Source organism: Podarcis vaucheri, assembly GCF_965113315.1.
Source record: "Podarcis vaucheri genome assembly, chromosome: W".
In the NCBI taxonomy this organism is placed as follows: Eukaryota; Metazoa; Chordata; class Lepidosauria; order Squamata; family Lacertidae; genus Podarcis; species Podarcis vaucheri.
In genome coordinates, this window is record NC_138757.1 from 29,797,034 (window position 1) to 29,823,790 (window position 26,757).

At 45.5% G+C, this 26,757-nt stretch overlaps 1 protein-coding gene across 1 annotated transcript in view; it reads left to right on the forward strand.

Annotated features, from left to right (window-relative positions):
• The window catches only part of LOC309523366 (FERM and PDZ domain-containing protein 3-like), a 78,863-nt gene extending 55,583 nt beyond the window's left edge, over nt 1–23,280 (forward strand). The window contains exons 9-16 of the mRNA XM_082207137.1: nt 16,753–16,872; nt 17,182–17,318; nt 17,982–18,099; nt 18,195–18,284; nt 18,676–18,855; nt 19,516–19,645; nt 20,243–20,791; nt 21,030–23,280. Coding sequence (XP_082063263.1) covers nt 16,753–16,872; nt 17,182–17,318; nt 17,982–18,099; nt 18,195–18,284; nt 18,676–18,855; nt 19,516–19,645; nt 20,243–20,791; nt 21,030–22,462 — 2,757 coding nt within the window. The 3' untranslated portion in view covers nt 22,463–23,280. The remainder of the gene's footprint in view (nt 1–16,752; nt 16,873–17,181; nt 17,319–17,981; nt 18,100–18,194; nt 18,285–18,675; nt 18,856–19,515; nt 19,646–20,242; nt 20,792–21,029) is intronic.
• The last annotated feature ends 3,477 nt before the right edge of the window (nt 23,281–26,757 follow it).

Below are 26,757 nucleotides of genomic sequence, written 5' to 3' on the forward strand. Positions count from 1 at the left end.
TTATATTCCGGTGTTCCACAACCATTCCCAGTCCGCAAACATAATGTTATGCCCAATGTCCTGTGCCCACTTAATCATACCTGATTTAACTGTTTCATCCTGTGTATTCCATTTCAGCAGCAAGTTATACATTCTTGACAAATTCTTAGTATTGGGTTCTAACAGTTCCGTTTCTAATTTTGATTTCTCCACCTGGAAGCCAATTTTCCTGTCTTGTTTATAGACCTCCATTATTTGATAATAATGAAGCCAATCTCGTACTTTGGGTTTCAATTTCTCATGACTCTGTAACTTCAAATTATCTCCATCTTGTTCCAGGATTTCCCAATACTTTGGCCATTCGGCCTCCATATTGAGCTTTTTCAATGCCTTAGCCTCCAAGGGTGACAACCATCTAGGGGTTTTATTTTCCAACAAGTCTTTATATCTTATCCAAACATTAAACAATGCTTTTCTGACAATATGATTTTTAAAGGCCCTATGGACCTTGGTTTTATCATACCATAGATATGCATGCCAACCAAATGTGTTATTGAAACCTTCTAAATCCAAGATATCTGTATTCTCGAGGAGCATCCACTCTTTCAGCCAGCAAAAGGCTGCTGCTTCATAGTAAAGTTTTAAGTCCGGCAGGGCAAATCCCCCTCTTTCTTTTGCATCTGTCAATATTTTAAATTTTATTCTGGGCTTTTTGCCCTGCCAGACGAATTTCGAAATATCTTTCTGCCACCTCTTGAAACAGTCCATCTTGTCAAGAATCTGCAAAGTTTGAAACAAAAATAACATTCTAGGCAATACATTCATCTTAATAACTGAAATTCGGCCTAACATTGACAATTTCAAATTTGACCATATTTCTAAGTCTTTTTTGATTTCTGACCAACATTTTTCATAATTGTCTTTGTACAAGTTCAAAATTTTAGCTGTCAGATGAACCCCTAGGTATTTGACCTTCTTAACCACTGTCAAACCTGTCTCATCCTGGAATTTCTCCCTCTCCATAACTGTTAAATTTTTTCCCAAAACTTTAGTCTTCTGTTTGTTCAATTTAAATCCAGCTACCTGGCCGAATTGTTGAATTATTTCCAACACTCTTTTTGTACTAGTATCTGGCTCTTGTAAAGTAAGTACCAAATCATCTGCAAAGGCTCTTAACTTATAATGTTTTGCTCCGACCTGTACACCTTTAACCTGCTGGTCATCTCTAATCATATTTAGCAACACCTCCAGGACAGAGATAAAAAGTAGTGGGGAAATTGGGCACCCCTGTCGTGTCCCTTTTTCTATCTTAAGTTCTTCAGTTATCACGTTATTTACAATCAACTTGGCTTTTTATTCAGAATATATCGCACCCATACCATTCTCAAATCCTTGGCCTACCCCCATCCCATGAAGATTCTTTTTCATAAAACTCCAAGAGATATTGTCAAAGGCTTTCTCCGCGTCCACAAATATCAAGACTGCTTTAGTGTTTATATTCACCTCCAATAGTTCCAAAATGTCTATTATATTCCTCACATTATCTGATAAATGCCTTTTCGGGAGAAAGCCTGATTGGTCCTTATGAATCTTCTCCATAAGCACTCTTTTCAATCTTTTTGCCAAAATGTCTGCAAAAATTTTGTAATCCACATTAAGTAGTGATATTGGGCGGTAGTTCTTAAGTTGAGTCTTTTCAGTCTCTGTCTTTGGTATGAGTGTAATATAAGCTGCTTTCCACGATTCTGGTGCCCTTTTCCCCTCTAAGATCTCGTTGCAGACTTCCTTTAACGGTTGAATCAACCATTCCTTTAAAGCTTTATAATATCTGGAAGTCAGTCCATCTGGTCCTGGAGATTTGCCCAATTGCATGTTCTGAATGGCACCCTCTATCTCTTGTTCTGTTATTTTCTGGTTTAGATCCACCTTGCTCTGATGAGAGATTTTTTGTAATCCATATTTTTTAAGGAATTCGTCTATATCCTCTTCATTCTGTGGTCCTTGTGAGTATAGTTTTTTTAAGTAACTCAGGAAACAGTTTCTAATCTCATTAGGCTTAGATATATTCTTTCCATCCACTTCTAGATTTGTAACTGTATTTAATTTCTGTCTTTTCTTCAATTGCCAAGCCAGAAGTTTGCCACATTTATCTGCAGATTCAAATGTCTTTTGTCTCATTTGCTTTATCTTCCACTCAATCTCTTGGTTCATCAGTTCCATATATTGTATCTGATAAAACTTAATCTCTCTCAAAATCTCCTGGGACTTGGGTTTTGATCTTAATTTCTTCTCTCCTTCTTTTATCTTTTCCAAGATCTTTTCCTTCTTCTCATTTTGCTTTCTTCTTTTTATTGAGTTTTGTTGAATTAGAAACCCTCGCATCACAGCTTTACTTGCGTCCCAGATCACTCTTTTTTCTACATCAGCCTTTAGATTTATTTCAAAATAGTCCTTTAAAGTTTTTTGGGCCTTTCTGTGGATCTCCTCATCTCGAAACAAGGTGTCATTCATCCTCCATCTGAATTGACCAGTTGTTGTAAGTTTCATCTCCATCTTCACAGCGTTATGGTCGGAGCAGGTCTTTGGGCAGATTTCTATTTTCTTAATCTTTGGGGCCAGCCCACTAGTAATCCAAATTTGGTCGATTCTGGTCCAGGTCATCATTGCTTGAGAGAAAAAGGTTCCCTCTCTCTCGAGAGGGTTTCTTGTTCTCCAAATGTCAATTAAGTCCATATTCTCTGTTCTTCCTTCCGTCCTTCCATCCTTCCTTCTTAGCTTCCTTCCTTCCTACTTTCCTGCGTCCCTCCCTCCCTTTTTCTGTACTTCCTTCCCTCCTTCCTTTCTTCTTTCCTTCTTTTCTCCCTCCCTTTCTCTGTCCTTCCTTCCTTCCTTCCTTGCGTCCTTCCTTCCATCCTCCCTTTCTCTATCCTTCCTTCCTCCCTTCCTCCCTTCCTTCTTTCCTTCGTCCCTCCCTCCCTCCCTCCCTTTCTCTGTAATTCCTCCCTCCCTTTCTCTGTACTTCCTTCCTTCCTTCATTTCTCCCACTCTCCCTCCTTCCTCCCTGTCTCTGTCCTTCCTTCCCTCATTCCTTCGTCCCTCCCTCCCTCCCTTTCCCTGTCCTTCTTCCTCCCTCCCTCCCTTTCTCTTCCTTCCTTCTTTCCTCCCTCCCTTTCTCTGTCGTTCCCTCCTTCCTTCCTTCTTCCCTCCCTCCCTCTTTTTCTCTGTCCTTCCTTCCTTCCCTCCTTCGTTCGTTGTTCCTTCCTTCTTTTCTTCTTTCCTCCCTCCCTTTCTCTGTCCTTTCCTTCCTTCTTTCCTTCCTTTGTTCCTCTCTTCCCTTTTCCTTCCTTCCTTCCTTCCTTCCTTCCTTCCTTCCTTCCTTCCTTCCTTCCTTCCTTCTTTCCTTCCTTCCTTCCTTCTTTCCTTCCTTCTTTGCTTCCTTCCTACTTTCCTTCCTTGTTTCCTCCTTCCCTTCCTCCCTTTCTCTATCCTTCTCTACTTCCTTCATTGTTCCTCCCTTTGTCCCTGCCTCCCTTTCTCTGTCCTTCCTTCCTTTTTTGCTTCCTTCCTTCCTTCCTTCCTTCCTTCCTTCTTCCCTCCCTCCCTCCCTTTCTCTATCCTTCTTTCCTTCCCTCCCTCTCTTTTTTTCTCAGTTCTTCCTTCTCTCCCTTCCTTCCTCCTTCCTTCCATCCTCCCTCCCTCCCTCCCTCCCTTTCTCTGTCCTTCCTTCCTGATTTCCTTCCATCCTTCCTTTCTTCCCTTGTCCTTCCTTCCTTCCTTCTTCCCTTCCTCCCTCTCTCCCTTTCTCTTTCTCTTCCCTTCCTTCCTTCCTTGCTCCCTTCTTTCCATCTTTTCTCCCTCTCTTTCTCGGTCCTTTCCTCCTTCCTTCCTTTGTCCTTCCCTCTCTCCCTTTCTCCCCCTTCCTTCCTTCCTTCCTAGCTTGCTTCCTCTGTCCTTCCTTCCTTCTTTCCTCCCTCCTTTCTTTTTTTTAATAATATTTTTATTCATTTTCAAATACAAATTTATACAACCGTTATCAGAATTTATCACATAATCATCTTTTTTTTTTACTTCCCTCAGTTTCTCTGCCAATCTTCTGTTTTATTTATTTGTCTACACCAGTGTTTCCCAACCGGTGTACCGCGGCACAATAGTGTGCCGTGAGACGTTGCCTCGTGTGCCGCGAGATGTTGCCTGGAGGGAGGCGGGCGAGTCCGGTGGCGAGAGGCGGGGCGGCGGCGGCGAGGAGAGGCCGCGCCTCCTGCTGCTGCCTGGCGCTCCTCCTCGCAGCCGGCAGCGCTGCCTGGGCGCCTCCGCGCGACTCTGCCTCGCTGGGTTTGGTCTCCCAGCAGAGACGGGTCACACGCGCACCTCCCTCCCTCCCTCAACCTGCGCGGAGGGAGAGCCAGAGAGAGGCATCGCTCCTGTGCGGCGGGAGAGGGAGCAGCCAGAGGGCTCCCCAAACGAACGCATGGGACCGGAGGGGAAATCCTCTCCGAGGAGGATTGAGCGCAGCCGAGAGAAGCCTTTCGAGGAGCTGCCGTGTCCCCTGGAAACCCCCTTCCCAGCTCTGCCTGCCTGCCTGCCGTGGGGCTCGTATCGCCCTTTAAAGGGCGCGGGAAACTAGAAATGTGGGGACTTGGGGTTTTCCTCAGGCTGAATTCCGAGCCTTTTCACAATCTGGTGGCGGGAGAGAGGGGAATCAGCTGCGAGGGAGGAAATAAAAGGAGCTGCTCGCCTTTCCTATGGCCAGGCTACACAGCTGCTGTTTGCAGCCCCGTCTGAACGCTGCCTCGCCAACCCCGTCGATGGTTTCTTAGGCACCCCCCTCCCTCCAAACCTGCTTCGCCCTGGGATGTGCCTATAACTATAACTCGTGGTTCTGATGTCCCAACGCTCCCACGGGGCACATTTCATTCAGGCGGAGGAGGGGGTCATTGGCTAACGGCCAACAGGCAGAAAGGACTGCCCAACAATGCGATTATCCACACATACGCATCTGATCCATGGATTAACATCAAAATCCTTGCATTAAAGCTCACTCCTAAGGAACCAGTGGGTCATTAGGCTTTCAGATGCACTTTGAACAAAAAGATGTTCAAAGGGAAAGCTGCTTTTAATAACGCTGCTTTTGCAGGTACTATTGGTCTGGGTCTCATCCAGCATCTTTTCAGTACACCCAGTTAGGATTCAGCAGTCCAGTTGTACACTCTTGGGTATTCAGCATTAGCTTAAGGCGTGCAATAATCACATGCCCACTTTTGCAGCATCTTCATAGCATCCCAAGTCACTCTTGGAATGCTCTCTTTATCATACCCTCCAAGTGTTTACTTGTGTAACACACCCTACCATATCTTGCAGAGAAGCACTTCAGAGAGGGCCAAAACCCCCCACACTTGGTGCCATTTTCATCTACACATGCAGCAGAGTAAGTTGACCCAGAATAGTACCAATTCAGATGGCAGATGGGAGAATGACAGTGCTGAATGCTTTCCCATGTAGAACAGTCCCTGCAAATAAAAACCTAGCATATTTGAAAGAGGGATGCTAGCCTAACCATTACCTTCTATGCTGTTACTATTTTTTTTTTTTTTTTTACATAAGTAAAAAGTGACCTTTCCCCATCTGGCATGGTGGTGTGCCTCAAGATTTTTTTCATGAAACAAGTGTGCCTTTGCCCAAAAAAGGTTGGGAAACACTGGTCTACACATTTTCTAATTTTGATATTGCCTTTAGAATATATCCTCCCCAGTCTTATTCCCTTTTTTACAATATTCCTCATATTTTCACAGAACATCTTGAAAACCTACAAGCGTTGTCTGTTCATCACATATACTTTTCAGATAATCTGTAAATTTTCCCCAGTCCTTGATGAACTTCTGGTCTCACAAATATCGAATCTTCCCTGTTAGTTTATCCAGTTCTGCAAAGTCCATCAATTTCGATCTCCATTCTTCAACCGTCGGTAATTCTTCCTGTTTCCATTTTTGGGCCAGGAGTATTCTCGCCGCTGTTACTGCGTATTGGAAAAGTTTACAGTCTTTTTAACATATTTCATTTCCTACAATTCCTAGAAGAAAAGCCTCTAGTTTCTTAACAAATGTATATTTCAACATCTTTTTCAAATCATTATAAATCATTTCCCAGAAGCCTTTCACTTTTTTACATTCCCACCACATATGATAAAATGTCCCTTCTTTTTCTTTACATTTCCAACACTTATTACATGTTTTGTACATTTTTGCCAGTTTTACTGGTGTGATATACCATCTATATACTATTTTCATAACATTTTCCTTTAACGCAGTACATGCCATAAATCTTAATCTTTCATTCCATAGTTTTGTCCAATCATCAAATTGTATATTATATCCAAAATCTCTGGCCCAATGTACCATCATCGATTTAACTTCTACATCTTTTGTATACCATTCCAGCAACAATTTATACATTTTTGATAAAATTTTATAATTGTTACTTAGTATTTCTGTTTGAAATTTTGAATCCTTTTCCACATAACTGCACCCTTTAAAATCCTTTTTAAACATTTCATTAATCTGATAATAATGCAACCAATCATATACATACTCTTTTACCTCTTCATACGGTTTCATTTTCCATTTCCCTCCTTCTTTAATTATCAACTCTCCATATGTTATCCATCTCCTCCTCATATTGATCTTTTTGACACTCATCACCTCTAATGGAGATAGCCAGTGAGGAAGTTTTGATTCTAATAGGTTTTTATACCTATCCCATATTTCTATAAGCGATCTACGGAAAATGTGGTTTTCAAAACCTTTATGTATTTTTTTCTTTTCACACCATAAATATGCATGCCAACCGAATCTGTTGTCAAAACCTTCCAAATCTAACAACTCTCCATTTTCTAATTTTATCCACTCCTTTAACCAACAGAGGCATGATGCTTCATAATATAATTTCAGGTCTGGCACAGCGAAGCACCCTCTTTCTTTCGCATCTGTTAATAACTTAACTTTCTCTTTCCTTCCTTCCTTATTTCCTTCCATCCTTCGACCCTCCCTCCCTTTCGCTGTCCTTCCTTCACTCCTTCCTTCCTTCTTTCCTTCCTTCTTTCCTTTGTCCCTCCCTCCCTTTCTCTGTACTTCCTTCCCTCCCTCCCTCCTTTGTCCCTGCCTTCCTTTCTTTGTCTTGCCTTCCTTCCTTCCTTTCCTTTTTCTGTGCTTGCTTGCTTCTCTCCTCCCTCCCTCCCTCCCTCTTTTTCTCAATCCTCCCTCCCTCCCTCCTTCCTTCCTTCTTTCCTTCTTGCCTCCCTCCCTCGATCATTTTCTCTGTCCTTCCTTCCTTCCTTCCTTCCTTCCTTCCTTCCTTCCTTCCTTCCTTCCTTCCACCATCCCTCCCTTCTTTCCTTCATCCCCCTCCCTTTCTCTGTTCTTCCTTCCTTCTGTCCTTCCTTCCTTCCTTCCTTCCTTCCATCCCGTCCTTCCTTCCTCCCTTTCTCCCTCTCTCCCTTTCTCTTTCCTTCCTTCCTCCCTCCCTTTCTCGGCCCTTTCCTCCTTCCTTCCTTCCTTCGTCCTTCTCTCCATTTTTCTTTCATTCTTTACTTCCATCCTTCCTTCCATCCTCCGTTTCTCTGTCCTTCCCTCCTCCCTCCCTCCCTCCCTCCCTCCCTCCCTTCCTCTGTCCTTCCTTCCTCCCTCCCTCCCTTTCTCTGTCCTTCCTTCCTTTGTCCATTTCTCCCTTTTTTTTTTTCTTTCTTTCTTTACTTTCGTCCTTCCTTCCATCCTCCCTTTCTCTGTCCTTTTTTCCTTCATCCCTCCCTCCCGTTCTCTGTTCTTCCTTCCCTCCTTCCATCCCTCCTTCTTTGCATCCTTCCTTCCTTCCTACTTTCCTGTGTCGCTCCCTGCGTTTCTCTGTCCTTCCTTCCTTCCTTCCTTCCTTCCTTCCTTCCTTCCTTCCTTCCTTCCTGCTTTCCTGCTTTCCTCTCTCCCTTTCCCTATCCTTAATTCCTCCCTCCCTCCCTTTTTTTCTCTATCCCTTATTCCTTCCTCACATTCTCTGTCCTTCCTTCATTCTTTCCTTCGTCCCTCCCTCCCTTTCTCTGTCCTTCCTTCCTTCCCTCCCTCCCTCCCTCCTTCCTTCCTTCCTTCCTTCCTTCCTTCCTTCCTTCCTTCCTTCCTTCCTTCTTTCCTCCCTCCCTTTCTCTGTCCTTTCTTCCTTCCTTCTGTCCTTTCTTGTGTCCTTCCTTTCTTGCTTCCTTCCGTCCTCCCTTTCTCTATCCTTCCGTTCCTCCTTCCTTCGTCCCTACCTCCCTTTTCCTAATCTTCCTTACTTTTTTCCTTCCTGCCTTCTTTCCTTCGTCCCTCCCTCCTTTTCTCTTTCCTTCCTTCCTTCCTTCCTTCTCTCCCTCAATCCTCCCTCCATTTCTCTGTACTTCCTTCCTTCCTTTGTTTCTCCCACTCTCCCATTCTCCTTCCTTTCTTCCTCCCTGTCTCTGTCCTTCTTTTCTTATTTCCTCCCTCCCTTTCTCTATATTTCCTTCCTTCCATCGTTTCTACCACTCTCCCATCTTCTTTCCTTCCTTCCCTCCTCCTTCCTTTATCCCTCTTTCTTTCTTTCCTTCCTTCCTTCCTTCCTTCCTTCCTTCCTTCCTTCCCCCCTCCATTCCTCTGTCCTTCCTTCCTTCCTTCCTTCCTTCTTTCCTTCATCCCTCCCTCTCTTTCTCTGCCCTTCCTCCCTTCCGTCCTTCCTTCCGTCCTCACATTCTCCTCCCTCCCTCCCTCCCTCCCTCCCTCCCTCCCTCCCTCCCTCCCTCCCTTTCTCTTTCCTTAATGCCTTCCTTCCTTCAATCCTTCCTTCCTTCTTTCCTTCGTCCCTCAAACCCTTTCTCTATCCTCCCTCCCTTCCTTTCTTTGTCCGTCTCTCCCTTTCTCCTTCCTTCCTTCTTTCCTCCCTCCCTTTCCCTAACCTTCCTTCATCCCTCCGGCCTATCCTTGTCCTTCCTTCCTTCTGTCTTTCCTTCTTTCCATCTTCCCTTTCCCTTTCTCCCTCTCTCCCTCTCAATTTCAACTTTGTCTTCTTTACCCTTTTTATACAGTTGTTTATAATAATTCTGGAAACATCTTCCTATGTCCACATGGTTCTCAAAAGACTTTCCTTCTGATACAATATTTGTGATCGTGCTTTGTTTTTGTCTCTTTTTTAATTGCCAAGCTAAAATTTTCCCGCATTTATTTGCAGGTTCAAAGTTCCTTTGTCTCATCCTCCTTAATTTCCATTCTATTTCCTGATTAATAATCTGTGAATATTGGGTTTGTAAAGCTTTAATTTCCTTTTGTGTCTGCAAATTCTTTGGGTTGCCTCTAAGGGTCTTCGCTTTATCTTTTAGTTGGTCCAAAATATTATCCTTTTTCTCATTCTGTATCTTTCTCCTAATTGAATTTTGTTGAATGAGGAATCCTCTCATTACTGCTTTACTGGCGTCCCAAATAACTCGTTTCCACTCCTTGGTTCATATTAATTTCAAAATAATCCCTTAGGGCTTTTTGGGCTTTATTTACAATTTGTTCACTCCTCAACAAGTCATTATTCATTCTCCATCTGAAGGAACCCTGTAAGGACATTTTCACTTCCATAAAAACTGGGTTGTGGTCTGAGCAAGTTTTTGGACAAATTTCTGTTTTTGATACTTTAGGAACCAAGTCTCTGGATATCCATAAATAATTGATTCTCAAAAATGATTAATTTGCATCTGAATAGAATGTGTAGGCTTTTTCAGTTGGATTTCTAACTCTCCATATATCCGACAGGTCAAATTTATCAGTTATTTAAAAAAAAGTCTTAGGTAGTCTGCTAGCATTCAGTATTTTCTGTATCTGATTTCTGTCCATTAAAGTGGATGCCACTCCATTCAGATCTCCCATTAAAATTAATTTATAATCAAAATGTTCCAAAAGACTTGTTTCCAAATTCTTAAAGAATTCTGCTTTGCCATCATTAGGTGCATAGATTCCCAGTAACAAATATTTATCGCCTTGTGCTGTAATATCCACTGCAATGTATCTTCCCTCCTCGTCTTTGAAAATCAATTTTGGATTCCATTTTTCTTTGACATAGAAAACCACTCCTCTTTTTTTCACTGTCTGATGAGATAAATTCTTGACCAAGTTTCTTATTGGATAAAATTTTTCTATGTAGCCTTGTAATATGTGTTTCCTGAAAACAAATTACATCCAAATTCTGCTTTGCCAAAACATGGTAAACCTGCCTCCTTTTCTGAGGAGACTTGAAGTCATTTACATTCCAAGAATAAATTCTCAAAGCCATAACAATAAATTAGGGGGTCACCGCTCCCACCCCTGGCAGCTGTGGGCTTTCCAATCCAAGTTCAACCGAGTACTTTTGCAGAAATCTGTCTTTCTCTCCAACCATCTTAATTCTTTGCTTTCTTCCTCCATATTTGAAGGAGAGACCCTCTGGGAATTCCCACCTGAAGAAAATATTTTTTCCTCCTCAAAATGTTGGCCAAATCTGTGTAATTAGATCTCAGGCTCAGGAAGTGTCTAGGGATATCTTTAAAGAGGACGATGGCTTTGTCCTGAATTTTCAAACCTTTTTCGTAATGCAGCCCCAAAATGGTGTCTCTTTGTTCTTTGGTCTTGAAGACCACTATACAATCATAGGTAATTTTTGAATCTTTTTGGGGGCCAAATCTATAGACCTTTTCTATCCACAAATCAACTTCTTCCTTTTTCAAGTCCCACCACGCCACAAATTGATCTGTCAACCACTCCCTGAGTTGATCTTCTTTCTGTTGAGGGACACCTCTCAATCTTAGATGGGTTTCCCGTTCCTTCATCTGAAGAAATGCAATCAAATTTGAATTTTCATATTGTAATCTTTCCAAATCGGTGACTCTAACTGTCTCAAGCTGTGTCAACCTTGTCTCATGAGTTGTAACCTCAGTCTTCACCTCTTTCAACTCCGCACTTAAATCTTCAAACTTTTTATTCCTCTGTATTACGATTTGTATTATCTTAAATTTGAGACAACAGTTGCCTTACGGAGTCCTCAGAAGCTGCACTTCTAGAGCTTCTTCTTACTGCTCCCTTGTCTGTTTTATCAGCACACATAGTTGCTCAGGAATTTCAAGGTCAATCCCACAATAGGCGGGGGGGGGGGAGAGAAAAACAGCTTCCCAAGACAATCCCACAGGAGTCAGTTTCAGGCAGGCAGCAGCCTCCCAGATCCTTATTACTGAAAGGCAGACTGTAAAAAAAAAATAAAAAAAAATCTCAATCCCTTTTGGTGTTTGAAAGGCAGTTCTGGAGGTACCAGATACTTTTTGCTACTTAAAAGCAAGTCCAGACAGTGGCAGGATACAGTGTGTCAAAGTCACTTGAAACGAAAGTTGATTGTTTCCTCTTCCATTGTGACGTCACAATGGAGTCTAGCCTTTCCCTACCAGGAGGTCTTCTGCAGAATGAAGGAGCCTCTTTGATTTAGTACACAGTCTCACAGGGTTCTTAAAGTTAGAATTTTTTTCCCTCCCCTTTGCCCTGAAGAAGGAGGGTTTTAGGATTTACTTGAAAACTTTCAAACAGTCTTTTCCCGCTTAGTGCTTCGGTCCGCAGTAACCGACTCTCCTTTGATTCAGCAGAAGGGATCGAACTCCATTTTTAAATACCTTTCTGGTCCAAAAAATAATCTGATTTAAGCTTTAACTTTTACTCACAGTTCCAAATTTTCTTTATTCTTTTTGGGAGGAATTGGCCACTCACAATCGCCAAAATTGGAGCTTTGCACTGTGAAGAAAGTGAGTCATTTCCGCTGTGCTGCGTCTCCAACCCCACTTGCTCTTGGGGCTCTTTACGAGTGGGGGAGTCGGCAAAAGGCACCCACCGGAACACCAGGTCCTCAGAACACTCGATCTGAGGTTTTGGGCGGGGCACCGCGTCGCTCTTGCGGTCTCCCCTTGCTTCACTGCGCTGGGGCTTTTTCAGCCGAAAGAACTCCTGTCTACCAACCAGAAGTGCTCTCCCTCCCATTTCTGTCCTTACTTCGTTCTTTCCATGCTTCCTTCCTTCTTTCCATGCTTCCTTCATCCCTCCCTCCCTCTTTTTCTCTTTCCTTCCTTCTTTGCTTCCTTCCTTCCTCTTTCCCTTCCTCCCTTTCTCTATCCTTCTCCCCTTCCTTGCTCCCTCCCTTTGTCCCTCCCTTTCTCTGTACTTCCTTCTTCCTTCCCTCATTTTCTCTCTCCTTCCTTCATTCATTCATTCCTTCCTTCCCTCCTTCCCTTTCTTTGTCCTTTCCTCCTTCCTTCCTTTCTCCCTCTCTCCCTTTTTATTCTTTCTTTACTTCGGTCCTTCTTTCTGTCCTCCTTCCTTCCTTCCTTCCTTCCTTCCTTCCTTCCTTCCTTCCTCCTTTTCTCCCTCCCTTTCTCTGTACTTCCTTCCTTCTGTCCTTCTTTACTTCGTCCATTCCTCCCTCCCTCCCTTCCTTCCTTCCTTCCTTCCTTTTCTTCCCTGCCTCCCTCCTTCCTTTCTTCCTTCTTTCCTCCCTCCCTTTCTCTGTCCTTCCTTCCTTCCTTTGTTCGTCTCTCCATTTTTCTTTCTTTCTTTCCTTCCTTCCCTCCTTCCTCCCTTCCATCTTTCCTTTGACCTTCTCTACCTTTCTCCCTCCTTCCTTCCTTTCTCTGTCCTTCCCTCCTTCCTTCCTTCCTTCCTTCCTTCCTTCCTTCCTTCCTTCCTTCCTCCCTCCCTCCCTCCCTCCCTCCCTTCCTCCTATCCTTCCTTTGTTCCCCTGCCTTCCTTTGTCACTCTCTCCCTTTTTCTTTCTTGCTTTACTTCCGTACTTCCTTGCTTGCTTCTTTCCATCTTTCCTTTGTCCCTCCCTCCCTCCCTCCCTCCTTCCTTCCTCCCTTTTCCTGTCCTTCCTTCTTTGCTTCCTTCCTTCCTTCTTTGCTTCCTTCCTTCCTTCTTTACTTCATCCATTCCTCCCTTCTTCTGTCCTTCCTTCCTTCCTTCCTTCCTTCCTTCCTTCCTTCCTTCCTTCCTTCCTCTCTCCCTATTTCATTCCTTCCTTCCTTTCTTTTTTCCTCCCTCCCTTTCTCTGTCCTTCATCCCTTAATCCCTCCCTCCCTCCCTTTCCCTCCTTCCTTCTGTGCTTCCTTCCTTCTGTGCTTCCTTCCTTCTTTCTTTCTTTCCTTCCTTCCTTCCTTTTCCCCTCCCTTCCTCCCTTTCTCTGTCCTTCTCTCCTTCCTTCCTTCATCCCTTTGTATCTGCCTCCCTTTCTCTGTCCTCCCTCCCTTCCTTTTTTGCTTCCTTCCATCCTTCCTTCCACTCTCCATTTCTCCTTCCTTCCTCCCTTCCTCCTTTCCTCCCTTCCTCTGTCCTTCCTTCCTTCCTTCCTTCTCCCCTCCCTCCATCCCTCCCTTTCTCTGTCTTTCATTCCTTCCCTCCTTCCTTCCTTCTTTCCTTCCTTCCTCCCTCCCTTTCTCTGTCCTTCCCTCCTGCTTTCCTTTGTCCCTCTCTCCCTTTTTCTTTCTTTTTTTTCCAAATTTTTTATTGGTTTTCACAACATTATAAACAAACAGACACATAAGACAAACAAACATAAATCATAGCCTTATTAAAAATTACACTTATTAACATTGTGAAGTGACTTCCTCACTTCTCCTTGGTTGAATTTCATTGCATGTCCTTTTAATGGTTTTCCAAATCACAGTTCTTATATAATTTAACTTAAGCATTAACATCCTTAGATCTTCACATTATGAAATTAAACATATTAATTCATCACTTAACTTAACACTAAATCCTAAACCAATTAAGTATCTGCAAGCTGTTTTCAGTTAACTTAACATATTTAACTAAGTGATCATTAAATTTAATCCAATCTTCCTGATACTCCTCCTCCTTCTGGTCGCATCTTTGGTAGCACATTCACCTTAATCACAGACTCTCCCTTTTTCTTTCTTTCTTTAATTCCTTCCTTCCTTCCTTCCTTCCTTCCTTCCTTCCTTCCTTCCTTCCTTCCTTCCTTCCTTCTCTCCTTCCTTCCTCCCTCCCTTTCTCTGTCCTTCCTTCCTTCCTTGGTTTCTCCCACTCTCCCATTCTCTCTCTTTCTTTCCTTCCTTCCTTCCTCGCTCCCTCCCTCCCTCCCTTTCTCTGTCCTTCCTTCCCTTTTTCCTTTGGTCGTCCCTCCCTTTCTCTGTCCTTCCTTCCTTCCTTCCTTCCTTCCTTCCTTCCTTCCTTCCTTCCTTCCTTCTTTCCTCCCTCCCATTCTCTGTTCTTCCTTCCTTCCTTCCTTTGTCCGTCTCTCCCTTTCTCTTTCTTTCTTTCCTCCCTTCCTTCCTCGATTCCTTCCTTCTTTCCTCACTCCCTTCTCTGTTCTTCCTTCCGTCCTTCTTTCCTTCCTCTTTCTCTCTTCTTCCTTCCTTCTTTCCTAAGTCCCTCCCTTTCTATATCCTTTCTTCCCTCATTCCTCCCTTCCTTCTTTCCTTCATCACTCCCTCCCTTTCTCTGTTGTTCCTTCCTTCCGTCCTTCCTTCCTTCCGTCCTCCCTTTCTCTGTCCTTCCTTCACTCCTTCCTTCCTTCTTTGCTTCCTTCTTTCCTTCATCCCGCCTTCCCTTTCTCTCTCCTTCCTTCCTTCCTTCCTTCCTTCCTTCCTTCCTTCGCTTCCTTCTTTGCTTTCTTTCTTCCTTCCCTCTTTCCTTCAGCCCTCCCTCCTTTTCTCTGTCCTATCTTCCTTCCTTCCTTCCATCCTTCCTTCCTTCTTTGCTTGCTTCCTTTCTTCTTTCCTCCCTCCCTTCTTTCTTTCCTTCGTCCTTCCCTCCCATTTTCGGTCCTTCCTTCCTTCCTTCCTTCCTTCTTTCCTTCCTTCCTTCCTTCCTTCCTTCCTTCCTTTATCCCCCTCTCCTTTTCTCTTTCCATGCTTCCTTCCTTCTTTCCTCCTTCCCTTTCTCTGTCCTTCCGTCCTTCCTTCCTTCTTTCCTTTGTCGCTCCCTCCCTTCCTCTGTCCTTCCTTCTTACTTCCTGCCATCCTTCCTTCCTTTGTCCCTCTCTCCCTCTTTCTTTCCTTCCTTCGGTCCTTCCTTATTTCCTCCCTCCCTTTGTCCTTCCTTCCATCCTTCCCTCCCTCCCTCCTTCCTTCTTTCCTCCCTTCCTTCCTCCGTCTCTCCATTTTTCTTTCTTCCTTTCTTCCTTCTTTCCTCCCTCCCTTTCTCTATCCTTCCTTCCTTCCTTCCTCCTTTTCTCTTTCCTTCCTTCTTTTTTCCCTTGTCGCTCCCTCCCTTCCTCTGTCCTCCTTCATTACTGCCGTCTTTCCTTCCTTTGTCCCTCTCTCCCTTTTTTCCTTCCTTTGTCCCTTCCTTCTTTCTTTCCTCCCACCCTTTCTCTGTCCTCCCTCCCTCCCTTTCTCAGTCCTTCCTTCCCTCTTTCCTCCCTCCCTTTCTCCTCCCTCCCTCCCTTTCTCTGTCCTCCCTTACTTGCTTACTTCCTTTGTCCCTTCTCCCTTTCTCTCTCCTTCCTTCCTTCCTCTCACCCTTTAACTTTCTTTCCTTCCATCCTTCCTTGTTTCCCCCTCCCTTTCTCTGTCCTTCCTTCCCTCCTCCCTCCCTCCCTCCCTTTCTCTGTCCTTGCTTGCTTGCTTCTTTCCTTTGTCCCTCTCTCCCTTTCTTTTTACTTCCTTCCTTCCTTCCATCCTTCCTTCCTTCGTCCCTCCCTCCCTTTCTCTGTCCTTCCTCCTTTACTTCCTGCCGTGCTTTCTTCCTTTGTCCCTCCCTCCCTTTCTTTGTCCTTCCTCCCTTCCTCCTCCCTCCCTTTATCTGTCCTTCCTTCCTTCCTTTGTCCTGCTCTCCCTTTCTCTGTACTTCCTTTGTTCTTTCTTTCCTTCCTTCCTTCCTTCTTTCCTCCTTCCCATTCTCTGTCCTTCCTTCTTTCCTTCGTCCCTCCCTTTCTCTCTCCCTCCCTTCCTCTGTCCTTCCTTCCTCCCTTTCTCTGTCCTCCCTCGCTCTCTGTCTTTCTCTGTCCTTCCTTCATGACGCTCTCCCTTTCTATTTCTTCCCTGCCTTTCTCTCTCCTTCCTTCCTTCTTTCCCCCTCCTTTTCTCTGTCCATCCTTCCTTCCTTCTTCCCTTCTTCCCTCCCTCCCTGACCTTCCTTCCTTTGTCCCTCTCCCCCTTTTTCTTTCCTTCCTTCCTTCTTTCCTCTCTTTCTCTGTCCTTCCATCCTTCCTTCCTTCCTTTGTTCCTCTCTTCCTTTTTCTCTCCTTCCTTCCTTCCTTCCTTCTTTTCTTTCAATCAATCAATCAATCAATCAATCAATCTTTATTATGGTCCAGAGACCCCTAGAAATCATTACAAATCAATATCAATACACAATTTTCTTTGTCCCTCTCTCCCTTTCTCTGCCCTTCCTTCCTCTCTTCCTTTTTCTTTCTTTCTTACTTTCCTTCCTTCCTTCTTTCCTCCCTCCCTTTCTCTGTCCTTACTCCCTTCATCCCCTCCTCCCTCCCTTTCTCTGTCCTTCCTTCCTTCCTATGTCCCGTTCTCCCTTTCTCTGTACTTCCTTCCTTTGTTCTTTCTTTCCTTCCTTCCTTTGTCCCGCTCTCCCTTTCCTTCCTTCCTTCCTTCCTTCCTTCTTTCTTCCCTTCCTTCCTCTGTTCTTCCTTCCTTCCTTCGTCCCGCTCTCCCTTCTTTCCTCCCTCCTAAATCTTACTAGGATGGATGGGGAAAGTGACCCCAGGGTCATATAGCCCACCCCGCTTGCCAGAGCTCTCCTTCCTCCCCCCCAGGTCGTTCAACAGACCCACAACCAAGGCATGCGATGCCTTTTTCGGGTCAGCTTCTATCCCAAAGACCCCGTTGAGCTGCTGCAGCGAGACGCCGCTGCCTTCGAATACCTCTACATCCAGGTCAGCGGTGTGTGTATGAATGTGTGGTTAGAGGGTCCCAATCCTTCCTTCTTTCTAGCTGGCTGCTCTGCCTAGTGGTCCTCACTGCCCCTCCAAGGTGTGGGGTATAAATTATTATTATTATTATTATTATTATTATTATTATTATTATTATTATTATTATTATTATCATCATCATCATCATTATTATTATTTTGCTGTGGGTAAGCATTAGACCCTGCTTCCAGCTCACACACACTCTAACCACTAGGCACTGCTTCCCAGCCCCCTGCTTTCAGCTCTAGGTGATGTTTCTCCTTCCCCCTCCAGAGCCGCAACGACATCATCCGGGAGCGGTTTGGCACCCACCCCGATCCGGATTCGCTTCTGGTCCTGACAGCTCTACACATCTACATCACCGTCTCGGCTGCCCGTCCCAGCCACAAGGTGGCACTCAGAAATGTCGAGTGAGTAAGTTCCAGGGGGAACACTGAGGGTCATCCAGACCAATCCGTTCCCTCACCCAGGACAGCAAACTGTCCTTCCTTCTTTCCTCCCTCCCTCCCCCCTTCTGTTCTTCCTCCCTCTCTCCCTTTCTCTGTCCTTCCTTCCTTGAGAGCCAGTGTGGTATAGTGGTTAAGAGCGGTAGACTCGTAATCTGGTGAACCGGGTTTGCGTCTCTGCTCCTCCACATGCAGCTGCGGGGTGACCTTGGGCTAGTCACACTTCTCTCTGAACTCTCTCAGCCCCACTCACCTCACAGAGTGTTTGTTGTGGGGGAGGAAGGGAAAGGAGAATGTTAGCCGCTTTGAGACTCCTTCGGGTAGTAATAAAACAGGATATCAAATCCAAACTCTGGATTTGAAGGAAGAATAGAGAAAGAAATGAGGGAAACAAGAAAGAAAGAACAAAGAAAGGGATGGATGGAGGGAGGGAGGGAGGGAGGGAGGGAGGAAGGAAGGAAGGAAGGAAGGAAGGACAGAGAAAGGGAGGGAGGGAGGATAGATAAAGGGAGGGAGGAATGAAGGAAAGAAAGAAAGAAGGAAGGAAACAAGGAAGGAAGAACAGAGGAAGGTAGGCAGGAAGGAAGGAAGGAAGTTGGAGTGCGTGCCTTTCCTCTTTCTCCCCAGGAAGGAGTGGGGTCTGGAGCCCTTCTTGCCTCCCTCTCTGTTGCCGGCAACCAAGGACAAGCTCCTGCGCCGGTCGCTCTCGCATCAGCTGAAGGCACACCAGCGGCGCAGCAGCCAGGTGGGACCCTAGCCCCTGGGGTGGGACCCTATCCCCGCCTCAAACCCGGGGTCAGGCTGGATGACCCCAGGGGTCCCCCGATTCTCTCCTCGCAGGTCTCCCCCACCCGGGCCAAGCTCCAGTACCTGCGCCTCCTCGACCGGCTACCCACCTTCTCCGGCGTCATCTTCCAGACCGTTGGGATGGTAGGGGTTCTGGGTTCTGGTTTGGTTTCGGTTTCAGTTTCCTGGCTCAGATTCTGGTGCCAGGTTCTGTTTTCTGGTTCCCAGTTCTGGGTTCTGGATTCGTATTCTGGGTTCCGGTTTCCAGTTTTGGTTTCCAGTTCCTGGTTCTGGTTTCCAGTTCGGTTCGGTTAGGGTTCCGGGCTCAGATTCTGGTTTCAGTTCCGGTTTCTGGTTCAGTTCCAGTTCCTGGATTCTGGTTCCAGGTTCTGGTTTCCGGTTCTGGTTTCCAGTTCAGTTTGGTTAGGGTTCCGGGCTTGGATTCTGGTTCCAGGTTCTGGTTCCTGGTTCAGTTCTGGTTCTGGGTTTGTATTCTGGGTTCCAGGTTCAAGTATGACTACTTTGACTCTCGTAGGACGGCCAAGACGCGGCGCCCACCATTCTGGTGGGCCCCCGCCACGGCGTAAGCCACGTCATTGACCTCCACACCAACTTGACCACCGTCCTGTGCGAATTCAGCCAGATCAGCAGAGTCCAACTCTTCCGGGAGAACCTGGGCGTGGCAAGGGTAGAGACTGGCATCATGGACGCCAAGGTGAGCAGGCTGGAAGGCCATCTAGGGGCCATTCTGTCACTTGGATTTTCTTTTTTTAAAAAAAAATAAATTGAAATTTTCAATCACATTTTTTCTATTTCAATCACATTTTTATGCACAGATTTTTTATTTAAACAGATTTTTTCTATTTAAAGCACATTTAAAATAATTCTGATTCTTTCGATTTATATCGGATTCTTTCGATTTAATTCAGATTTTGATTTAAATCGGATTTTTATGATTTAGATCAGATTTTTTTCATTTAAAACAGATTTTTCATTTAAATAATACAGTGGTACCTCGGGTTAAGTACTTAATTCGTTCCGGAGGTCCGTTCTTAACCTGAAACTGTTCTTAACCTGAAGTACCACTTTAGCTAATGGAGCCTCCTGCTGCCGCCGTGCCGCCAGAGCACGATTTCTGTTCCCATCCTGAAGTAAAGTTCTTAACCCGAGGTACTATTTCTGGGTTCGCAGAGTCTGTAACCTGAAGCACATGTAACCTTAAGCGTATGTAACCCGAGATACCACAGTATTTGGGTTTTACTATGATGAGAATAATAACATAATAATAAACTAGAATATTTTATGGTCCTATTATTCCATTAATACTAATAAATATTTTATGACTTTATGATTCCAATACTACTTCTCTCCCCAGCCACTGGTGCTTCTGATGGAGTGGCCGGAAGCCACCAATTTTGCTGGCCTCATTTCCGGCTACTGCCACCTACTGGCCAACTCCAGGAAGACGCTTTTCCTGGTCGCACCGCCTCCCATGACCAAGGCAGGTATGTTTCCAAGCAAGGGAAATTCCAAGCAGCCGAGATGCCGGATTTTTCTGGAGGGGATGAAATTCTGGATTGAGGGAAGCCAGCCTGGGTCCCTATTGTTGTTGTCGTTGTTTTTATATTTACTCTTACATTTCTCCAACAAAATAGGGACAATCTTAATAACAACAACAACAACACCCTTACATTTCTCCTATGAAAACAGGCGTATCCTAAATAACAACAACAAAACATTAATGCTTTTACATTTCTCCGCTGAGCATAGAGACGTAAGTAATAACAACAACAAAACAACAATTTTACTCTTTCATTTCTCCTATGAAAATAGGAACACTCTAAATAACAGCAACAATAACAGCAACAACAAGAAAACAACAACAATCATGCTTTTACATTTCTCCGCTGAGAATGGAGATGTCAATAACAACAACAACAGAAAATATGAATGCCCTATGGACAAACGGGAGATTCTGGGTTTGAATCAGGCCCCAGGACAGCTTCTTTCCATCCTGGGTGAAGAGAGTTGGACTATACAACCCCAGAGCCCCTTCCCCATCAACCAAACTCACCCTCCGCTTGCTCTCTCTCCTTTTCCAGGCAGAGAGAAGGAGGCTGGGAACCGTAGCGCTGGCAGCAACCGCACCGCTGCGCTGGCAGAACTGCCGCGCCGCCACCACCCCGACCTCAATCAGAACTGTATCTTTGGCTATGAGGAAACCCGGCCCAGGACCAAATCGGACCCTGTGCTGAAACTCCCGGGCGCCGAGGGTGAAGACTGCGGTGCCCAGCGCACCCGAACCCGCTCAGTGGACGGTCCTGGAGGGAGCCTCGGCTGTGCTGGCCTGGACCTGACGGTGCTGCCACTGCCGGGTAGCGAGGGCGACGAGGACGACCCCGGCGCTGCCCCAGCCATCGCGGCACCGCCACCTGGCTTCGGCGACAACAGCTCTGACGAGGACGACGCCCGGTGCCGGCGGGCGGCACCAAGTGAGGACGGTGGGTGCCAGCTCCCGGTGACCTTCGTCCAGGCAGCCTCACCAGGGTCCCGGAAACGAGCCCAGGATCTTGACGAGGCGCTGGTGTCCACCCTGCAGGCCCTGGAAGCCCTGGCTGAGGCGGAGAACAGGTTGCTGGAGCCGGCGACAGGTATTAAAGAGGGCGTCGAGCCCACCCCCTGGGATAGAGATTAGGAATAGGGTTATTATTATTATTATTGGGGTTAGGGATAAGGGTTCAAGATAGGGATAGTAATTAGGACTAGTGTTATTATTATTATTAGGGTTAGGGATAAGGGTTAGAGATAGGGATAGGAGTTAGGGACAGGGATTAGGGATAGCGTTGTTATTCAACATCCTAACGCTCCCGCCCCGTGTGGTTTCTCCAGATCTCATCGTCCTGGCCACCCTTGACCCCGACTGCAGCCGTGACGCCGACGCTTCCCCGAACACCACCTACTTCCTGGCGCAGGGGGTCAACCGGGACGGCTTCCTGGCCCAGAAGGAGCTAGCTTTCTGCTTGCGAGGCTGCGGGGCGCCCACTTCGCCAGCGAAGACCGGGAGGTCCTCGCCAGTGCAGTTCGCCGAGGCCGAACCAAGTCCCAGCGCCCAGGCTTGCCCCTCAAACCCCAAACCCGAGCATCCCCAGAAGGAGACAGAGAGCTGCCAGGTACCGGCAGAGAGGATTCGGAGATATGCTATGGTTCCCCCGCCCTGGGAAGCGCCTGATCTCGAACTCGAGGCGCTGCAAGGAGAGGACCCAGATGTCCCGGCACACCCGCAGGTACCCCGACCGGCATTCCGCTTCTGTAAGTTCTTCTCCACGACGTTCCTGGCGCGGCTCAAACAGGAGACGGACGAGCGCCGGGCGCAGCTCCGCAAAGTAAAGCAGTTCGAGCTGGAGTTTCTGGAGCAGCTCCTGAAGGGTCCGGCGCCGGAGGGCTGTGTCTGCCCGGCGGGTGCCGGCCCTGTGCCGACAGCACCCAGTGTGTCGCAGTGCAACTGTCGAGGGAGGGAGAGTTGCCCACAGCGGGTGGCACAAGTCCAGAGTAGCCCGGAGCCGATAGACACGGAAAAGAGCACCTCCTGTCTGGGCACCGAGTGTGTGGCGGCGGCAGCGGCCCGCTACGAGAAGCTGTGGCGCCACACCGGTGGGGAAGGGGCCATTCCAGAAGAGGGCAATCTGGCCCTGGATGAGCACCTGACGCCGTGTTTCCCGGAGGAAGTGTGCCCACGGCAACTGGCGCCGGGTGGAGAGGGATGCTGCTTGGTTCCCTCCTGCTTCTCGGCGCAGGCAGTCAACGAGGCTGACGAGCTGTGCTACTCAGTGCTGCCAATCCCAGATGCCGTGTCCCAGACACAGGAGATCAACTTGCGGGTGGCATCAAGCCTTGAGCGCATCCAGGAGCTGCGCGACCGGGAGTACGCCTTCCCCGGTGGGTTCTCGGCGGTGAGGCTCGACGCCGAGCGGCTGCTTAGCGCCCTGCAGCAGTGTGCGGCGGCGGTGGCAGGGGGAAACGGGGTGCTGGCACCGGATGAGGGGCGGCAGGAGCTGGCGCTGGCCTTCAGAGAGCTGAGGGCCGCCTGCCAGCAGGTGGCGAACACTGAGAAGAGCCCGGTGCAGCTGCTGCCAGCTGTCGCCAGGAGTTTCCGGGTGCTGGTGCGGTTGGCGGAGACGGTGGCGGGGGTGGCAGGCAAAGAGGTGTGGCGACGGGTGCTGCTGGCCCAGGTGGAGGAGGTGGCGAGGAACTACGCAGCCCTGGTGAGGGCGGCGGAGGAGTCGGCAGCCAGGCAGGCGGGCGAGGAGCTGGGCGCCCATTGACGGGACCAGCGGCCCACCGAGAGGATGTTCAGGGAAATGTGATGAGGAGGCCTTTCTCGCTGAGGTGCCCAGGGCTCCGTCTGCGGACCCCAGCGGTCATCTAGTCCAACCCCCCCGGCTCTGAAAGCCAGGAGGCGGTCGGGTGACCTCACCTGTCACAAGGATTGGCAAAGGAAGGAAAGAAGGAAGGAAGGAAGGAAGGAAGGAAGGAAGGAAGGAAGGAAGGAAGGAAGGACAGAGAAAGGGAGGGAGGACGAAGGGACGAAGGAACAAAGGAAAGAAAGAAGGAAGGAAGAAGAGAGAAAGGGAGGGAGGAATGAAGGAAAGAAGTAAGGAAGAAAAGAGGAAGGGAGTAAGGGAAGAAGGAAGGAAGGAAATGGGGAAGGAAGAACAGAGAAAGGGAGGGAGGGACGAAGGAAAGAAGGAAGGAAGGAAGGACAGAGAAAAGGAAGGAGGGAGGGAGGGAGGGAGGGAGGAAGGAAGGAAGGAAGGAAGGAAGGAAACAGGGAAGGAAGAACAGAAAAATGGAGGGAGGGACAAAGGAAAGAAGGTAGGAAGGTAGGTAGGTAGGTAGGAAGGAAGGACAAAGGGATGGCGGGACGAAGGAAACATGGAAAAATGGAGGGAGGGACGAAGGAAAGGAGGAAGCCAGGAGACGGTCAGATGACTCCACCCATTGCAATGATTGGCACTGAGGTGGCCTTGCCTGGGGTTGGACTGGATGACCATTGGGGTTCCCCCTGGACACAGAGAACCTCCTTTTTTTTACATGCCTGTATATATTATTCATAATAAAGACTATATATGTATAGGTATATGGAAATTACATTGTCTATGTAGAAAGATGTGAAACTTATATGCAAATTTATGCCAATACACAAACCTTCATATCAATCTTGTGTTTGTTTGTTTTTTATATAAATATTTATTAAGTTTTCACAAATTTTAAAAACACATACAATACACACAACACAAAAATATACATACAACAACAAACACGTATAATTTCAACTCCTTTTTTCCCCTTAAACTTACTTCATCGACTTCCCCATACCTCCCCTTTCTGCATTCCAATTCCCAAATTTATTTCAGCAAATGCTTCCCCTTAATTTTATCCGATTTTTCTTTTTCTTTTCTTTTACTTAATCTTTAACAGCTGTAATCCCTTACTTTATATAACCACAACATTTTAACATTCATTAATTTTGCAATATTTCTTAAGATAAATTTTAAATTTCTTCCAGTCTTCTTCCGCCGTCTCTTTCCCCTGGTCTCGGATTCTGTCAGTAATTTCAGCCAGTCCCATATAGTCAATCACCTTCATCTGCCACTCTTCCAAGGTGGGTAGATCTTGTGTCTTCCAATACTTTGCTATGAGTATTCTTGCTGCTGTTGTAGCATACATAAAGAATGTTCTGTCCCTCTTTGACACCAATTGGCCGACAATGCCCAAGAGAAAGGCCTCTGGTTTCTTAAAGAAGGTACATTTAAGTACCTTTTTCATTTCATTATATATCATTTCCCAGAAGGCCTTAATCTTCGGGCACGTCCACCAAAGGTGAAAAAAAGTACCTTCAGTTTCTTTACATTTCCAACATTTATTATCGGGCAAATGGTAGATCTTTGCAAGCTTGACTGGAGTCATGTACCACCTATAAATCATTTTCATAATATCCTCTCTTAAGGCATTACATGCCGTAAATTTTATACCGGTGGTCCACAACTGTTCCCAGTCAGCAAACATGATGTTATGACCAATGTCTTGTGCCCACTTAATCATGGCTGATTTAACTGTTTCATCTTGCGTGTTCCATTTCAGCAACAAGTTGTACATTCCTGACAAGTTCTTAGTATTGGGTTCTAACAGTTCTGTTTCTAATTTTGATTTCTCCACCTGGAAGCCAATTTTCCTGTCCTGTTTGTAAACCTCCATCATTTGGTAATAATGGAGCCAGTCTCGCACTTTAAACTTCAATTTCTCATAACTCTGTAATTTCAATTTATCACCCTCTTGTTTCAAAATTTCCCAATATTTTGGCCATTTGGCCTCCATATTAAGCTTTTTCATGGCTTTCGCCTCCATCGGCGACAACCACCTTGGGGTTTTATTTTCCAACAAATCTTTATATCTAATCCAAACATTGTATAAAGCTTTCCTAACAATATGGTTTTTAAACGCTTTATGGGCTTTAACCTTGTCGTACCATATATATGCATGCCATCCAAATACATTGTTAAAACCTTCCAAGTCCAAAATATCTGTATTCTCAAGAAGTAGCCATTCTTTCAACCAGCAAAAGGCTGCTGATTCACAATAAAGTTTAAGGTCTGGCAGGGCAAATCCCCCTCTTTCCTTTGCATCAGTTAAAATCTTAAATTTTATTCTGGGTTTTTTGCCCTGCCAGACAAACTTCGAAATATCTTTCTGCCACCTCTTGAAGCAATCCATCTTATCCACAACTTGTAATGTTTGAAATAAAAATAACATTCTAGGCAATACATTCATCTTAATAACAGCAATTCGACCTAACAAGGAAAGCTTCAAATTTGACCATGCTTCTAGATCTTTTTTTACTTCTGTCCAACATTTCTCATAGTTATCTTTAAATAGATTCACATTCTTAGGTGTCATATTGATCCCCAAGTATTTCACCTTTTTAACCACAGTTAATCCTGTTTCATTCTGGAACCTCTCCCTTTCAATAACTGTTAAGTTTTTCTCCAATACCTTAGTTTTTTGTTTGTTCAGCTTAAATCCTGCAACTTGACCAAATTCTTGAATCAATTCTAAAACCCTTTTTGTACTAGTGTCTGGCTCTTGTAAAGTAAGTACCAAATCATCTGCAAAAGCCCTCAATTTGTACTGTTTAGCTCCGACCTGTACCCCTTTAACCAGCTGGTCCCTTCTAATCATATTTAGCAAAACCTCCAGAACCGATATGAAGAGTAATGGGGAAATTGGGCACCCCTGTCGTGTTCCTTTTTCTATTTTAAATTCTTCCGTTATCACATTATTTACAATTAATTTGGCCGTTTGTTCTGAATATATTGCACCCATACCATTCTCAAATCCTTGTCCTACCCCCATCCCATGTAGATTCTTCTTCATAAAACTCCAAGAGATATTGTCAAAGGCTTTCTCCGCGTCCACAAATATCAGTACTGCTTTTGTGTTTATGTTCACTTCTAATAGTTCCAAAATGTCTATTATATTCCTCACATTGTCTGACAGATGCCTTCCTGGGAGAAAGCCTGCTTGGTCCTTATGAATCTCTTCCATCAGTACTTTTTTCAATCTTTTTGCCAAAATGTCTGCAAAAATTTTATAATCCACATAAAGTAATGAAATGGGACGGTAGTTCTTAAGCTGAGTCTTTTCCGTCTCTGTTTTCGGTATGAGTGTGATATAAGCTTCTTTCCACAATTCTGGTGCCCTTTTCCCCTCCAAAATCTCATTACAGACTTCCTTCAAAGGTTGTAGTAACCACTCCTTCAAAGCTTTGTAATATCCGGAAGTCAACCCATCCGGTCCTGGAGATTTGCCCAATTGCATGTTTTGAATGGCGCCTTCTATCTCTTGTTCAGTTATTTTCTGATTCAGATCTATCTTATTTTGATGAGAGATTTTTTGTAATCCATATTTCTTTAGAAACTCCTCTATATCCCCTTCTTTCTGCGGCCCTTGCGAGTAAAGTTTTTTAAAGTAACTTTGAAAACAGTTTCTAATCTCATTTGGCTTATAAATATTCTTTCCTTCAACCTCTATTTTTTTTAAAAAAAAATCATATTTATTAAAGTTTCCAAAATTATAGAAATACAGAAAAGAAAAAAAGATAGAATATACTCAAAACCTTACTTTCATTGCCTACTTTCGGGGACTCCCCCCTCCCCCTCCCGACTGTGTTCCCCTTTCATTAATTTGGTTCTACAAGCTCTCACTCCCAATTTAAAACTTAATTTGTTTAACCCATTATCCAATTTAAATTATACAATCTTACCACCATCCCACATCATTAACAGAAAAAGAAAAAAGATTTTCCCCAAGATCCACCCCGGTTTCCTTCCACGAATTCCCTTTTTTTTTTAAACACGTCCAATCAAAATACAATGATATACAAAAGTTATATAAAGAAATAGAAGATAAAAGATATAAAAAGATTCAAGATATGGTTACACAGCCTTTGGATTCCAAATCTCCCCCCCCCTTCCCCGGTTTGAATTCCCCATGTCCATCAGTCTATATGTTATCAGCCTGGAGGTCTCAAGTCCATGGCCAAATTTCTCCCCAATTCCAC